Source organism: Phocoena sinus, chromosome 5 (genome assembly GCF_008692025.1).
Source record: "Phocoena sinus isolate mPhoSin1 chromosome 5, mPhoSin1.pri, whole genome shotgun sequence".
Classification (NCBI taxonomy): domain Eukaryota; kingdom Metazoa; phylum Chordata; class Mammalia; order Artiodactyla; family Phocoenidae; genus Phocoena; species Phocoena sinus.
Window position 1 is genome coordinate 139,551,312 of NC_045767.1, and position 17,619 is coordinate 139,568,930.

A 17,619-nucleotide genomic window follows, 5' to 3' on the forward strand; every position below is an offset into this window, starting at 1 on the left:
GAGCATCCTTTATCTCAACTGTCCTCCGCATCTGAATCGAAGCCCCCCACGAACGGACCACAGTCACCATGGTGACCAAAGTGCCCGTGGACTGTTGACGTGAACCTGCTCTGTCCGTCGGTTAGAGAGACCTGACTTCCGGCGCCCAGAAGTTGTTTCCCAACACGGTCAGAGGGGTCCAAGAAGCCAGTGCTCAGGGTGCAGAGGGCGGGTTTTAGGTGTTTTGCTTTAAAAGGGCCTTTGTGCCAAACACTACCTCACTACTCAAATGACCGGGTGCAGAAAGAGAATTGTAATATTTAGGCAGAAAATGACGGAGGAAGCGGAAAGCTGGCATTGCTGACGCCTGCGTCACAGTGACTACACACACGTCAGTCAAAAACATCTGGACCCGAGGAAAACCAGAGAGTCCTGCCGCATCAGGATAGGCTGAGGTAAACATTGAGGCACCCTGAAAGCTATCAATGATCTGGAGAGCAGTTAAGACAGTGTTTTAAAGTGGGATCTTCCGGAAGCTCCAAATACTGGCCAATCTCAGAGGAGGTACAGATTTTAAATTACCGCTGCAACGAAGCAAGTTAAAGGGGGGATATTTCAAATGACAGTCAGATACCATGCACGTTACTTTCAGTTCTGTGTTTAGCTGACCATTTGAAACAAGTTTTATTAGATGTGCGTATTGTACACAGAGGTCAAGTACTCAGTGACTCAGATGTCCTTTAGAATCCAGAAGACTCCAGATCTCCCTAGTTTTACAGCTAATTTCAGATCTCTTCTAGAAACTTCTGAGAATCGTTGGCTTATAACATGTCAAATCATGAATTCTGCAAAATTTTCAAACAAAAGCCCTACATCATGAATCAGGAAATTTGTATTAGAAACCAAAATGGTGCTGATAGCTGGTGCTCTGACCTACAATATTATATTAGTTTCAGGCGTACAACACAGTTATTTCATATTTTATAGATTACACTCCCCGCAGAGTTGCCATAAAATAACTGTACTTGCTGTGCGGTCCATGACATCCTCGTAACTTACTTATCTCACACCCAGTTGTCTGTACATCTAACCCTCACTCCCACCCTCATATTCCCACATATAGAATATGGTTCTATATGTAAACACTATGACAGTGAACAATGTAGACACAGAAAATAAGGTGACAGAAGGCTATCTTCTGCTTCTAAGTATCAGGCAGAATTTTGGAAGTTTTTACTGACTTTGGGCACTCTTCTGGTTAAATCAGTCTCTCTCTTTGTACCTAGTCACTCTAGCTTTTCTTTTTTTTTAACATCTTTATTGGGGTATAATTGCTTTTCAATGGTGTGTTAGTTTCTGCTTTACAACAAAGTGAATCAGCCATACATATACACATGTTCCCATATCTCCTCCCTCTTGCGTCTCCCTCCCTCCTACCCTCCCCATCCCACCCCTCGAGGCAGTCACAAAGCACCGAGCTGATCTCTCTGTGCTATGTGGCTGCTTCCCACTAGCTATCTACCTTACGTTTGGTGGTTATATATGTCCATGCCTCTCTGTCGCTCTGTCACAGCTTTTAATACGGCAAGTTAACCATGGCGTTTTACTGTTTCTATTGCATAATTAATATGGAAATGCGTAAACATTTCCTCTTCGTAAACGTCCAAACAACGCAGACAAAGCCAGTGTCTCTGCTTCCTCCCCTGCCCCCCAACTCCCCTCCCCCAGCCCTGAATCTCACTCTCAACCCCAAAGCTTCCTTATACGGGGACTTTTCAAATTTACAAGCACAATAATGGTCCAAAGTTTAACAGGCCCGTCACGCCCCCAGTGGAAACCTGCTGGGGAGTCTCCCCTTTGGGGCCACTTTTGATGTAGCCCCTCTGCACTCAGGTTCTGGGGCTGGGAGGGAGGCTCCCAGAGCCTGTGTAAGAGTTCACTCTGCACCTTCTGACTCAGCCTGGCCCTGGTCTCCATCATGAGATAGCGTCCACCCACCCACCGTCTTCCAAGTCTCAGTGGGTGGAAGTTAGTGAGGAAGTCGGTAGGAATAAGTGCATAGATGGTTTGTACATACGACACGCTGGAGAAAACATAGAGTTTGAAAAGAAAAAAAGGAAATATTTCCTATTCTTTCACTGTGATTCCATGCCGTGGGGCAGGAGGGTAAGAAACACATGACTCCAAATCTGGATCCGCGAGAGACTCGACTACTCTTGTCTAGCAGTGAATTGTGGATGCCTTTTCATAATGTTGTTATACAGATTTTAAATAAGATGATGTTTAAGTCACAATCTGCTCCCTGTGATACACGTTAGTGCTTCTCTCTCTACTAAAACTACTCTGCACTTCTGCGTCTGTGATATTTCATGAGTAGCCCCTAAGGCTGTCAGGTATTTCCTAGGACTGCAGGCCAATACAAGGAAAAAGGTGGTTTAACATCTGACTTTACAGCTCAGTAAAGCTAAACTATTATCACCCAGGTAATTATCTTTGAAACTAGCTATAAATAATTCTTGCAATTGCGAAACTCTAAAAGTGTATTTCTACAAATATCAAAAACCCCCCATGCCACTAACCCCCCTGCCCCAAACATACACATCTTATTACAAAATCCATTTATGTGGAGATCACTGGTTTTATTATTAATCGGGATATTTTAAGCATTTACTTTGATGCTATGAGTTTCCTCACCAAAAAAAGACAAAACAACAACAACAAAACACAAAAAAACACATAATTCTCTTCTAAAAAAGTATAGAAATTAAGCATCTGGAAAAGTCAGATACTGTGAAACTTTTAAAGCACAGTGGAAAATTATGTCGCGCTCTTCCTATTGAAACCTGGGGTCTCAGTCTTCTCCCCTGTGGGCAGGCTTAGGGTTGCTGTGACCATTAGGACAAAATGGATGTGTCACAGAGTATCTCCTCAGGCCAGGGCATAAAGGCCATGCAGTGGATGCAGACCTGTTCACCGGGACGTGGCCCCTACGTGAGAAGTGGGACGGCCCTGAGGCTGCCCCAGCAGAGCGTGACAGGTGAGCACCTGGGCTGATATTCCCAGCTGGGCCCCGCCCTCCGCCAGCCCCACCCAGGGAACCAGGCCGGTGAGTGAAGCTCTGGTTCAAGTGGTGTAATCCCAGCTACCTGACGTGCCCTCGACCGCTGAGGTGCCAGATGCTGTGAGAAATGACGAGGTACCCTGCTTTGCCTCATCCGAATTCCGACGCACAGAATCAGTGCAAAATCAAAGCTCTGTGGCTTTACGCCACTAATTTTAGGGAAGTGTGTCTCACATCGGTATATAACTGGGATGAGAGTTGACTTAGAAGATAGCTGTGAAGGCTTACACCTACGGCTTCTGCTAACAGGGAAGAGAGCCCTGGCTAAACGTCCAATTTTTTTCCTCCTTCTCTCTATATTTTATATCATGCCACATAGGATTCCATATTACTTCAAAGACCCATTTCTGAAGGTCATCAACTGAGACTGTTCTATGGCACATCCACTTCAAGTGGGACAAATAAGGATATTCCACTCATGTTTTATCTATTAAATCAATGGTTAGCATGTTAATCTTATTTTCTCATCTGCTATAAGACATTATTATTCTGGGATATGGCTCGTCTAGAAATTTTGGAATTTTATGTGTCCTGGAAAATATTGGTGGGTTAGCAGCCCACTTCGTTCTCGTGTAATTCCTCCCCTGCAGGGCTCAAAAAACTAAACATTCCATTTTCCAAAGTCCCTTGAAGGTTCTAGATGTACTTAGGTGTGGTGAATTGGAAGCCCTTGCCTGAGCTCTGGAAACCTGCATTTCTGCCTGCACTCCCGGTGTGAGCACGGCTGCGGAAGCCTTTGTGTTCTCTGTCCCCTGCTTAGCAGGGAGCCCAGTTGCCAGTCATTCATTTTGGAAGAGTCGTGATGCGGTATTTCCACGTTGCTGATGCAATTACAGTAGCTGCAACTTTCTTCTACAGCCAGCAGTGGACACAGCTGCTTTCCGAGCACAGTGGTTCCCTGCCTGGCTGTGGCTGTGTGGTTCTGGAACCAGCTTCCAGGTCACGGAGGAAGCTGTGGTTCTGAAGTGTGGGTTTGGGAACCATTTTTTCAAAGCTCAAGCCACGGATGGCGTCTTTGGTCTCTAAGTGATCCGTAAGCCATTTAACACCGCGTAGTAAAGCAAGCTGGAGATTTGCTCTCTGCCACTAAACCCTGAGGGATGCACCATTCTGTTGGGATCTAACTAATCAGCATTTACTGTCCTGACATCTCCTGGCCAGGACGTGATACGCCTCACCTTGATGGGCTCTCCGTGGGGAGACACCACTTCATCAGAGAGCTCCATCATCTTCAGGGCCATCAGTGCGATCCGAACAGCGTGGGTGTCACTCTCTTTGTGCAGGCCCCCAGCCACACAGTATGCATCGCCGATGGTCTCCACCTACACACAAGGGATTTTCCACGTTACAAACAGAAGCTGAGGAAGCATCACAGTGCATATCATAGAGCAGAAATGAAGAATCATGCAGAAGACACCTCAGCGCTCAGGGCCAGTGGAACATCAGAGCAAATCACAGACGCTTGGAAAAGGCTTTCCTCCCCAGGAAACGCACAAGGTGAGCGGCAGTGCCGCGCCGTGGACACAGTTTCGGGAGGGGCTTCTACTCCCAGGATCGCCACTGACTCACCTCCTTTCCCCACCACGTAAAAGGGCTTTGTAGAAGCAAATGACGTACTTTGGGTTTATACTAAACTGTTTAAGATATTGGGTGATTTTATACACTCTCAGCATAAAATACAGCGTTCTGAACAAAGTCACTACTGAATCAAGGCCCTATGAATTTATTAAGGATGTGCCTGGTTAAAACTGTCATTTTAGCTTTTCAAAAGGACATTTGGGGTTGTCATAGCAACGCTAATCAGGAAGTGTAGAAACCAAGATGTCAAGCCCAGAGGCAGACAGTGGTGACTGGAAGCCATTGGAAATCAGGCTCTTCTGTAAATTTCATGTACATTACTATCATTGTCACGACTGCTGTTGCTAGGAGTGATTTTTATCTGTCGGTGACCCTGAGCACAGAAAGCTAATGGTTACTTTGAATCCACAAATAAGCCACCAATTTGTAATAGGTACATTTTTCTCCTCTAAATATTAATTGTAACTTAGCAGATCATATCACTGTTCTGATCCAGAGCTTCCAATCTAGGGGGACGGAGACGAGAGAGGAGAAGAGAACAAGGACAAATTTCAGTGACTCCCTATTTCATGCAGAATAAATGCTGGGGCCCTTAACATGCCCCCCAAGTTCTTGCCCTGCCTTTCCGCTGCCCCCAATCCATCTCCTAACTCTCCCTCTTGCACACTGTGTTCCAAGCCAGCGGCCACCTGTTTCCCCTCAAACATACCAAACACTTGCTACTCCTCGGTCTGGTACAGTCTTCCTGCAGGTGGCCACCTGGCGTGTCCCTGGTCTCCTCGGGCCCTGCTGACACACACCTGGCGAGGAAGGCCGATCCCGCCCACGGCCCGTACCTGCTCCATTTCCTACCAGGAGAGCACACCAACGGGGACGCTGTTGGAGTTACGCCCATTTGTTGGCTTTTCTCCCAGTGGGACCCAAGCTCTCGGAGTCTGTCTCATCAACTCCTCCATCACTGGGGCCCAGGCTGTTCACCAAGGACACAGCCCGGTGGCCGGGCATCCCGAGAGCATCTCCTCAGCGCTACAGGCAGAGAAGCGCTCAGGCTAACGGCTAACCTGTCACAGGGCTCAGGAAGTGTTACTAAGTAGGAGAAGGGCACCCTCGCCCCTACTGGGTGTTGGGTGCTGTCCTCTGTGCTGCTGCAGCCCCTGCAGAGGTGAGAGTGGTATCGCGTCCCCAGTGTCACAGGGAATCTGCCCTGTGCGTCTCTGTGTGTCCCTCCTCTGCCCGCCCACTGCCGTGGACTCTTTTCACAGGAAGTGTACTCCCTCCCACGCTGGCCAACGCTGGAGGACCAGTAAGGATGTGCCGAAACAACAGACAAATACACACTCAAATAAGCAGAAAATGACCAAGAGATTGAAAGACAGAAAGGAAATGTAACTGAATGAAGTCCTGGTCCAGCTGGGTCCTGGAATAAACAAGCCTGACTGTTCCTTGGAAGCCACCACGGGCACAGGTCAGCCCCTGATGAACTCTTTCTCTATCTTAAGGTTATTCCGAGGTGAGGACTCTCCCCCGTTTGTTCACAGCATCTCCAGGTGTTTCCACGCGGAGTCGGCATGAAGAGCGGGTGAAACGAGGATGCAGGCTCTCTGGCTGGGGCTGCGGCTGGGCCCCCAGGGGTCTCTGCGCCCGCACCCTCATCGTGAGGTAGAGGATTCTGACCACTGGAGAGAATGACCCATATTTTAACGTTTCAACAGGGCGAACCGTGCAGCAGCGGGCAGCTTCGGCGAGCAGCCACAGCAGTTTGCAGAAGACAGGGAGACCTCCCAGTTCTGAGAGGAGATATTCTCAAGGCATAAACTGTCTACAAACAAATACAGTGAATTCCACAAGAGGCCATGACGCTTAACCTAAGTGAAGCCAATTATTTTATCTGTAATTATGCATGGACCTCTTTTTTCCTAAGGGAATCATAGCTCTGTCTGGAATTTCCTGTTACAAATTTTTTAAAAGGAAAGTTTTACTTCGAGCATCTAGATTGGAACAAAGGAGGGGCTTATAGACTCCCATAAATCATTTTTGTTTCCTCTTTAATCATTTATTTATCTTCATGTTGCATTAAGCTCTGAAATGCCAGAATTTTATGTGGCAAATTAAGAGATGACTCAAGCCTCATAAATGAGAAGCATGCTTTATTCCTTATGCCAGTATTTAGGACAACGTAAAATATTTTAAATCAGCAAGGAAATATGTTTTACTTCTAAAGAAATAAGCTGAACACAAAGTGTCTTCATTGGTTCTCTTATTAACAAAAGTTACATTTTAAAAATAGCTTATTATGTTTCAGGGACAATCTCCGTGCATCCTCAGAGCCTAGAATGATGGCTGCTACCCTGTAGGCGCTCAGTGCCTGCTGGCTGATGAATGACAGATTATTTTTTTTACCGTAATCTTTGTAACAGTCGTGTTCACGAAGATTACGGGACATAATGCATGTTATTCATGCATATAAACTCTGTGGGTGGGTAATTATATCCTCTGTTTCAGAAATGAGAAAGGTTATTTAACTTTCTCTGCTTACAAAGCCAATAAGGCAGTAAAAGACACTGGAAGACACAGCCCTCCTTCTGCCCTTGGCCTGGGTACAGTAACCCCGTAAGCCGCTGGCTTGGGTTTCTCTTCCCCGGCTGTGAAAGGGATCCCGTTACCCTGTACTGAATGAATCCATTCGAAGACAATTCGTGCAGTCCTCGTGCTTCTCTCCTTCTGCAGAGAGAAAGGATACGTCCTCCCTGTGCAAGGCTGACCTTGAAACATCTCACCTTAACAGTTCATCTCGGGTCTCACAGTCGAGGCTCACGCTCACCGTCTTTTTTTTTTTTTTTTTTTTTTGCGGTACGCGGGCCTCTCACTGTCGTGGCCTCTCCCGTTGCGGAGGACAGGCTCCGGACGTGCAGGCTCAGCGGCCATGGCTCACGGGCCCAGCCGCTCCGCGTCATGTGGGATCTTCCCGGACCGGGGCACGAACCCGCGTCCCCTGCATCGGCAGGCGGACTCCCAACCACTGCGCCACCAGGGAAGCCCAGGCTCACTGTCCTTTAAACTTCCCCTCTCTGAGGGTCCGAGGCCCGCCCCCTCGCTCTGTCACCCTTGCACTCTGTGCTTGTTCTTTGGCACAAGCTCGTCCTTTCTGGAATGCGCGGCTTCGGAGCCCTTTCGGGCCGGAGGCCACGCGCACGGCCGAGGCATGCCGCCTGCTCCCGGGCTGGGGCCCCTGGCCTCGCCCTGCCCCCCGCAGGCCCCTACCTTGTAGACGTCCAGCTCCCCGCACTGCCGGTCGAAGCGGGTGTAGAGTGCGTTGAGCATGGTGATGACCTGCAGCGGGGAGCACTGAGAGCAGATGGCCGTGAAGCCCACGATGTCCGAGAAGAGCATGGTGACGTCGCCGAACCGCTTGGCCTGCACGGCTCGGCCCTGCCACAGCTGCTGCGCCACCTCGCAGGGGAAGATGGAGCACAGGAGGTCCACCGTCTTCCGCTTCTCCTCCTCCAGGGCCTGGTGGGCCTGCTCCAGCGTGGCCTTGAGCTTGCCCAGCCTCTTCTTCAGGCCGTCCTGCGCCCTGGCCTGCTCTCCGATCAGGACCACGTCCCGCAGTGCGTTGTGGATGGGGATGTCCGAGAGGTAGAGCCCCCGGCCCGTGAAGTCCTCCAGTCTGTCCACGCAGGGCGAGCCCAGGAACAGGATGGCGCTGGACTCCACCATGTAGATCATCTGGCCTTTGAGGTCCATCACCTGCGTAGGAAGAAGCACCAACCGTTGTGGCTTATTCAAGTTCCCAACACCTTTTTGAGACAAAAGGTGAGGCGGGTACAGGGATAATCCCCGTGGTTTTTGTGGCTGTACCGTGAGGCTTGCGGACCTCAGTGCCCTGACCAGGGATCGAACCTGTGCCCCCTGAGGTGGAAGCGTGGAGTCTTAACCCCTGGACCGCCAGGGAGGTCCCTCCTTTTATTTTTAGACTTGATTTTTTTCTACTGGTCAACAAAAGCAATATGCTTTCTTATCGTTGCAATTTACTGTGAATTCTAAAATGCATGCAGACATTTGGAGAATACACTGCAGTACAGGCTACACAGAAATCATGATTTTCAATCAACAGAGCCCCAAATTCTTGCTTCAGGGCTTTCTCACTCTGTGGCACGCTGATGCTTCTGCTATTGCATTCTGTGGACAGCAGCAGAAAGGATGGCACGAGGAGCCCTGAGCGAGGGGGGCTTCGTGTGTTTGTCCTGGATGACAGGGTTACTGGTGTGAATGAGACAAACGTGTACATGTGTGTTCACGGCAGTAAAGTGGAAGGCAGCCCAGGTGTCCTTCAATAGTGAACGGTTAAACGGAAAACCACACGATGGGATACGACACGGCCTTTGAAAACGTGGAACAGACGGGTATCTAATGACATGGCAGGAGGCCCACAGGTATCGTTTAGTGATTAAAAAAAAAAATTGTAAATGGTATATTTTGTTTTAAACAAAAATGTGTAGCATTAATGTTTTTGAGTTTGCAATGAACATCTTTAAGTACTACCTAGTTTTTAAACACTTAGCTATTACTACTTTTATGATAAAAAGTAATAAAGCTGTTTTCATTTGGGGGGGGACAGACAGCATGTCTGCTGGTTTACACGTGTCCAGAAGTTAGATGCGTCATAAGCCTTTCTTTGAGCTCGCTTGTACTATTGGCTGTGATTTCCCAAACATTTTTCTAAATCATTACCATGGTTCTCTATTATGAGAGCAGAACATTTTCCCCCACATTCTCTAACAGTTAATCAAAGAAGTTATTGATTTTTTCCATGTCTATTAAATATTGAAAAAATCCATTTAGTTGCCTCCTGTAAGAAACAAGTTGTTTCTTTGTTGTAGAATCCCTCTTATCATTCCAAATCAAGTCAGCTGTTTCATGACTGAAACCATACTTTTACATCAATATTTTTCTGATTCAGTTATAAAATACTCCATAAAGATTGTAAAAGGTAGACTGCATTCAACAAATATCTGTGCAGTGATGGCTTAAGTAAGGCAAACGAATGCACAAAGAATCTTGTCTTAAATTTATTCCACCCTTCGAAGTGTTTTAGAATTGTCTCAAACAGAAATGCTGTATTAAAACATCTCAAGTAATGCGTATGTTTTCACCTTTTTTATTTCTAGTCTTTAAATATGAAACAACGGATTCCACATTCACAACAGTGTAACGTTCTTCTTACCCTGGAAGATTTCTTCACGGCGTTGTCCCACCTCCTCACGCGGACCACAAACTGCATGTTCAACATGGTCATGATTCCGCTGAAGGTCTGGCTGATCTTTGGAGTGAGAATCTCGAAGTACTCGTCAAAGTGAGGCTTCCCTTGCACGTCTCTCCTGCTCATCAGCCTCCTGATGCCGTTGCCCAACTGCAGGATGGTCATGTCTCTGTCCAGCATGAAATGGAAGGGGAAGGTCTTGCAGAAGAGCGAGGTGGGGATCACCAGCGAGGACGGGGGCTTCCCCGGGGGTGGGGACGGCCGGGGGGTCTTGACGTGGACGGAGTAGAGCAGGCAGGGCTGGTCCATGAACTCGCTGCAGTGCTGGTGGAAGCAGGGGGGCGTCGAGGACACCTCCACTTCGGTCTCATACAAGATGCGAGCAGCTGCCTTAACGATGCCGGGGAGAATCAGGGAAGTGATCCTCTTGGGGAAGAAATAGTAAACATTTAAGAAATCGGGATCTTTATCCAGGCATAGGATGGACGCGTCCTCAAACCTGCCCTTCTTCTCTGCTTCCTGGCAGTGGCTGCTTTGTCTCAGAAGGGTGCTGAAGCTATTTAAAAAGTCTTTCAGGGTTCCTCCGACCACACCTAGGATGTATTCATCTTCTTCGTAGCATATTTTAAAAAGCTCCTCACCGAGGGATTCTCTGATGATCTCCACTGGGACTCCTGAAAGCATATAATACATTTTCTGCCGTATCAAATGCGCCATCTTAGCGGAGATGTGCTGTTACTGGTTTTAATATTGTTCTGACGAGTTAGTTTGCTTTATATCGGCTAATAAGATTTCCAACCAAAATTAACTGCCCGTGTTTAAATTATCTACAGTTTCTAAAATTTGGATAACTCCTAATATGAAGCCCAAGTCAGTTAATTACGAAAAAATGATCAACTGAGTGTGATATATGACTTTTTATCTCCCTGAAGCTTAACTATAAAAGATCAGCTGGAATCACAGGACCAAGTCCATTTCAGAAAAAGCTCTCCCACCTTGTTAACAACGGAAACAGTGGTACATGTTGCTGAAGGGGTCCCGGCCCCCTTGGAGTGTAAGCATCAGATACAGGAATTAATCTAAATCACTGGTGGTGAAACTCAGTTTTGTCATTTTTCCCTAGAGACGATAGGAAGTAATTTTTTTCCGAGTAAAAGAGCATTCTTGTCTGCTGTTACCTGACTGAATAGGCGTTTGGAATATATTACCTACTTTCCACAGCGTCTCCCTCTAGTGTCCTTTGTTCTTTACACTCAATGTACCACATTCTTGTTTGCTGTTACCTGCCTGAATAGCTGTTTGGAATATATTACCTACTTTCCACAGCATCTCCCTCTAGTGTCCTTTGTTCTCTACACTCGATGTACCACACTCTCCTCATCTGTGACTTAGGGAAACCCGAGTGCCCTGTCCACAGCACCGCCATGGCAGGGCTGGTGGGCACGTTAGGATCGCGCCTGACCCAGAGGAAGGGCTCAGTACAAGTCAGCCATCGCCACTGTCACCATCACCATCATCAAGTTCTTCATATCTTGTACTTTGAGAAACATCTAACCTGTTGGTTCATGTACTCAAACTTTGGAAAGGACAGTATGACAAAGTCACTCATCTGCTTGTTTCCTCCAAACTAGGATTAATATGAGAGCGCTGCTCACCTTTCTTCCCACGATTGCTTCCAACCTTTAAAAAAATTACTTCTTTTACTTTGCTGAGTAGAATTTTTCATGCATAAGTAAGGAACACTTAAAGTTCAAGACCAAAGCCTGTGAATGCCTATGAGTCAGCCTCCCACGCAGCTTTATCTACTTCTCAGCAAATAAACATTGTAAGAAGAGGAAATGTTTGAGGTCAAACAAAGACATATAGTACGAAAAGGAGTCATTCTTTGTGTTAACACAAAACATGATATTTAACGGATATCACACTGGAAGCTACCAACAAATAAATATGAATATTTTAAAGAAAATATTTGTTCTCCAGCTAAATATTTTCTAGGAATAGAAAATCTTTGTTTACAGGTAAAACATTAGTTCTACAAGCATAATTATTTCCTAATTGCATATACTTAATTCTATTACCTGCTGCAATCGCTTGGTCTGCCATTATTTTTTCAAAGTCTTCTCTTTCCAAAGATTTCCTGAAATTATTTCAATATCTTAAATTATAAACTGACATGTGAATGCTAAAATTTCAGATCATAACGTACAGGAATGATGACAGAAAATAATTTAAATTACCTTTTAATTTATTATCCACTCCTGAGGCAAATCCAGACTGTCAAGTTTACAGGAAAGGAGCAGTGACATGTACAAACCCAAAACAATGTCGGAAAAACCCCGAATATACCTGATTTAGAGTGTTTCATCATTTCTTATAAAGTTTATTTACCTTTGAAGCTAACTTCATATTGGCTAATAGTATAGAGGCTGTACTGGCAGAAAACCAGTGGTATGAAATGGCCAGGAAAAGATGATAATAAGTCAGCATGGGGTTTTCTGATAACCCAACCAAGAAGAAAAATCTCTGTACTGAGGGATTTCATTTTTAAGTAAGTTCTTAATTATTTTCTAAAGCAAATACATAGTACATCCTGCTTTTGAGTTTTTGGTTCTATATATTTAACTCTCAGACATCATCACATTAAACTTTTATCCTTGATCTTACATAAAAATTAGTAACTAAAGAAACCTATTCCTTATTCAATTTCTGCACTGCTTTATGTAGCACAAAAGTTGATAATATAACAGCATACATTTTGACTGATAGAAGTTTTTTTTAATTTCAACTGGACAACTTGTCGATTCCTGTTTGCCTAATTGTTTTTTGATGATTTCTGACAGTGAAGACTGATTATGACCAAATTTGCCAAACTACTGAAGTGTATTAAAAGACACCCGAGTTCTACTTGTGGTTCAGCTTGCCATTAGACAAGCCAAGAGGAAACAGGCATGAATTTAAAATGTTAAAAAGATTTCAGTAAAGCTTGATACATGTAGAGAAGTTTCAAAAGGAAATATTTTTGAGAAGGAAATTGCTCTGTTGGCTACTTGATCGCATAAAGGTATACTGCTTATAATTATTTAAAATACTAGGTTACTAGAAATATATATTTCTGTATGTTCTTATCTAAATAGTTTGAATTACATCTAGTTTGAATCTAGAGACCCCCCAACCCTTTGTTATCTATTATGCTATGTTTTCAGTCTTTACATTTGCTACTTCTTCTCCCTTAAGCAACTTCTGGGTTTTTTTCTAAAGCTGAGCAAAGCTGCTCAGAGACCTGTTCTGCTAACCTCTGCTAACTCCCAGCAAAGCTTAGCTAATCCAAACAACACATAGTGCGATTCAAAATAAGCTCCCTGGGACTTCCCTGGTGGCACAGTGGTTAAGAATCCGCCTGCCAATGCAGGGGACACGGGTTCGAGCCCTGGTCTGGGAAGATCCCACATACCGCGGAGCAACTAAGCCTGTACGCCACAACGACTGAGCCTGTGCTCTAGAGCCCGCGAACCACAACTACTGAAGCCCGCGCGCCACAACTACTGAACCTGTGTGCCACAACTACTGAAGCCTGTGTGCCTAGAGCCCGTGCTCTGCAACAAGAGAATCCACCGCAATGAGAAGCCCGCGCACTGCAACGAAGAGTAGCCCCCGCTCGCTGCAACTAGAGAAAGTCCAAGCGCAGCAACGAAGACCCAATGCAGCCAAAATAAATAAATTTATTTTAAAAAACCCAAAAAACAAAATAAGCTCCCTCTCTTTACCCTCAAAAAAAAAAAAACGAGAAGGTGTAAGCCTGCATGGACACCAGCAAATGTGCATATATTGTACACAGAGACACACACACCAGCCACAAGTTCACACGTGATGCTGTGATGTGATCAAAAGGTCCTAGAAAAAGAAACACACCCAAAGCTCTCTGTGCAACCAACCTAAAGAGGTATCATAACGGGTTGTACTAAAACTCATTCAGTTAACAGAGGTGGCGGACGGGGCAGTTAAGGTACCCTCAGCTGGCAGCAAACTGACTGCAGTAGAAACAGCAGCTGACCTGCCAGAAGGATGGGGAGAAAGGCCCAATGTCCCGAAGAACTAAAGAAAGACAGCAGAGAGAAGCCATTTAGCATATCAGCAGGCAGTCTCATAAGAAAGAAGGTCCTTCATCTTATTTCAACAGTGGAATAGTGATGAGGACAATTTAAAAGAGTGAGCAACTCTAAGATGTCAGGGTAGTGGTAATAGATTTTTTTAAATTTCCAAATAAAATGATTTTTGTAAGTTTTGAGAATTTTTTTTAAAGAGATACGTCTCTGGGAACACATCCTAACTGAATATCTGCATCTAGCTCAGGCACATTTCAGGACACAAGGCCCTGAGAATAAACTCTGAGTAAACTGTCTGACAAAGCCCTAGGCAGACAGACATAGGAGCACAGCTACAGGACTTGTTGGCTATCTTATCAGCCTGACTGAGAATTAAGGTCAGAGGCGTTCTGGAATGCTTTCCATATCGCTCTGTAAACACAGCTTCTGTCAGACACATAGATTCACACCCTCTCTTTTTGGACCTGTCTCTGACCCCTTCTTGGCTTTGCCTGCTGCCCACAGTGTGGGACCAGTTAGTCAGCAAGGGAAATTCAGCCCTGATAACCTGCAGAGCCGAGTATCCACTCCTGAGCAGCAGACAGATGAATGAACTTGTCAAATATTCCCGACAGCGATACCGGTCTGCAAAACTTCCAAGTTCAATTCTGAAAATTTGAACTCAAGTGTTTATTGTATCATTTGCACATGAAATAATCCTTTGATTTCAGGAAAACCAAAACAAGGCCAAATCGAGTTGTCCACCGGCAGTAAATGAGCCGAGATGTATTTTTAAAATGAACTCTAAAAGTCAGGTTGTTTTTTTTTATAAAAAATCACCTTATATATGAAACGGCTACAGAAAGCTTTCTTAAAGCAAATTTCAAAGACAGAGTAGAAGAACAAATACAAACGGAACTGGTATTCGCACACCAGTATAACCGAACCAGTTAGGAAAATACCGAAACACGTCCCTGAGTACTGCCCCAAAGCCCTGAGTGGTCCTCCTCTTGCCCCTGTATCCTTTCCCGTCCTCCTGATGCAGGAGCTGAAAGTTTAACCTGTGGTCGAGGCTATGGGGGAGGGACAGGCAGGCCCCAGCCTCTCGGCAGTGTTCTTCAAGCAAGGACTCTGCTCTGACCCACGCCTTACCTTTGTAGAACATTTCAGAATATCCCTTGCTAGGAAAGAACAGGCCTTCTGGGAGCTTATTAAAAGCAACAGCACAGGGCAACATGGTTAAAATCATGGGCTCTGAAAAACCCAGGCTTGAAACTCAGTTCTGCCTTTGCCTGAACAGCTCTACGAGCCCAGACATTTTACAGGAACCTGAGCTCAGTGATATATAAAATGTGAAAAATGAATACACTTGCTTTCATATGAGTGTTAGCCCAGTTCCCGGCACACCAAAATGATTCAAAACACACGCATACATCACTCAGTGCCGGTTATTAGTAGCTGTGTCAGCGATGGCAACCGGAGATTCGTGCAACTAAACTGATTCAACTTACCTGCTTTCCTTTATTTTGTGTTTTGCCAGTGTTCTCTGAAGGGCAAGGTTCAGCCGCTCAAACTGAAAATTGAAAGGAAAAGTTTTAAACGTTCCCTTAAATAATCATATCCTTGAAGATACATACTTTACAGAAAATTGGTGCTGAAAGCTCCTTATGAAGAAGCAGAAACAGTTACTTTAATAAGTGCAGTGAATTGACACTGTGGAAAAGGGGATAGATTTTCTAGGGGCTTTTCACACTTGGGCAGAAGCAAAGCTCTCAGACTCACTTGAGTCTGGATGTGGGCTTTGCCCTTGGTGGGCGCTCACTGACAGCCACAGAGCTGGAATCAAACAGGAGACCTGGTTTGGTGAATTCAAGCCTTCGTGGAGGAATCGCGGGCACCCCTTCCTCGGGGGCCGGAAACCCCTTGGGTGTGTGGCCAGGACTTCAGTCTCGGGGGCGCTCAAGCCAAGAGACTCACACTCCTTCCACAGACCCACGCCAGCTACCCTGGTGACCGCCACCCTTCCCACAAACCCGCATTTCTGTCTCATGTACGGTTTACGTGTCCTGCTCTAGAAAACTCCCGAGTTTGTCTCTCCCCTTTCTTTTATCCCTTAAATCCAATCTGTCACCAAGGTCGGTTGATCACTGATTGAAACAAATCTCAGATTTCCCCGAACTTGCACTCATTTCCTTTCTTTGAACGAATAATCTTCACCAAATACTTGCAGTGTTCTTCTCTTCTATTGATTTCTGAGCATCTCATGAATCTTCCTAGATTGCAAAATAGTTGTACATAAGCCTGCATAGTTTTAAACACTGGCTTCAATACTATTAATCTCTCTTAACAGCTTGTTGATAAGTGGGAAGTAAAGCACTGGTAATTTCTTTGCATTCCGTAAAAAAATCATATGTATCTATGTGTGTATATAGCCACCAGTGCTTTGTGTAGTTTACGCAGAGGACAGTGGAGAATTCTCTGGCTATATCCCAAGTTGTGAAATTCCTTTTTCCTTGAGAACTATTTATATTTCTCTTGGAATTTCCACCGGTCAAGTGAGACAGTAAAGTTAAGCAAAATAGACCAAGCTTCTGTTTTAATAAAATGAGTTATGAAAATAAATTTTGGTGTTTTTTAAAAATTTATTTATTTTTGGCTGCATTGGATCTTCATTGCTGCACGCCGGCTTTCTCTAGTTGCGGCGAGCGGGGTCTACTCTTCGTTGCGGTGCGCGGGCTTCTCATCGCGGTGGCTTCTCTTGTTGCAGAGCACGGGCTCTAGGCGCGCAGGCTCAGTAGTTGTGACACGCGGGCTCAGTAGTTGTGGCTTGCGGGCTCTAGAGCGCAGGCTCAGTAGTTGTGGCGCACGGGCTTAGTTGCTCCGCGGCACGTGGGATCTTCCCAGACCAGGGCTCGAACCCATGTCCCCTGCATTAGCAGATGGATTCTTAACCACTGCGCAACCAGGGAAGCCCCAAAACTTTTGGTTTTTAAAGAGCATATAGAGCTTAGAAAAGAAATGTGAAATTTCTTGAAAGAAAATGCAAGGGCTGAAAAGAAAGGAGAACTTAGATTTACCACGTAGAACCATTTTTCTGACGGTTCCGGTAAGGAGAGAGAGGACACATCTGCCTCAGGAGGAAAGAAGGGCCGGAACAGTGGGCAGATTCCGACCAAGGGCCGGATGCCTGGCAGGTGGGGAACGGCTTTGGGAAGAGAAATGGGGGCCTGTTCCTCAGAGCCCTTGAATCGGGGAAGGAGGAAGGGAACATTAAACCCGAGACCGTAAACAAGGCAGATCAGCCGGGGGTGCTCAAGAATCTTCAGTTTCTCAAGGGCCTTTTTTTCTTCTCTCATATATTGCTTTTTACGTCCATAAGCTATATTTTTTTCAGTGAAACCCTTAAAGTCCGTGGATTTTTCATTTTCAGTAGCTCTTTCCAAATTAATTTCATAGAAGTTTGTAGTAACTGGCACTCTTATCAGTTATATATGTGACTGCCAGTTTCAGCTCCGCCCCATCCATCTTTCCCTAAAACCTATTCATACGGGAAGAGGGGTCAGCCGCGTAATGAGGGTCACTGCCTCTGCACGAGCCTG

At 45.6% G+C, this 17,619-nt stretch overlaps 1 protein-coding gene across 2 annotated transcripts in view; it reads right to left on the bottom strand.

The window, feature by feature from the left end:
* The window catches only part of GUCY1A1 (guanylate cyclase 1 soluble subunit alpha 1), a 59,558-nt gene that overhangs the window by 6,479 nt on the left and 35,460 nt on the right, over positions 1–17,619 (bottom strand). For both annotated transcript variants that reach the window (XM_032633444.1, XM_032633443.1), the window contains exons 3-7: positions 15,532–15,593; positions 12,017–12,075; positions 9,903–10,612; positions 7,940–8,425; positions 4,279–4,422 (exon numbers count right to left, since the gene is read on the bottom strand). In XM_032633444.1, the coding sequence (XP_032489335.1) occupies positions 4,279–4,422; positions 7,940–8,425; positions 9,903–10,612; positions 12,017–12,075; positions 15,532–15,593 (1,461 nt within the window). The remainder of the gene's footprint in view (positions 1–4,278; positions 4,423–7,939; positions 8,426–9,902; positions 10,613–12,016; positions 12,076–15,531; positions 15,594–17,619) is intronic.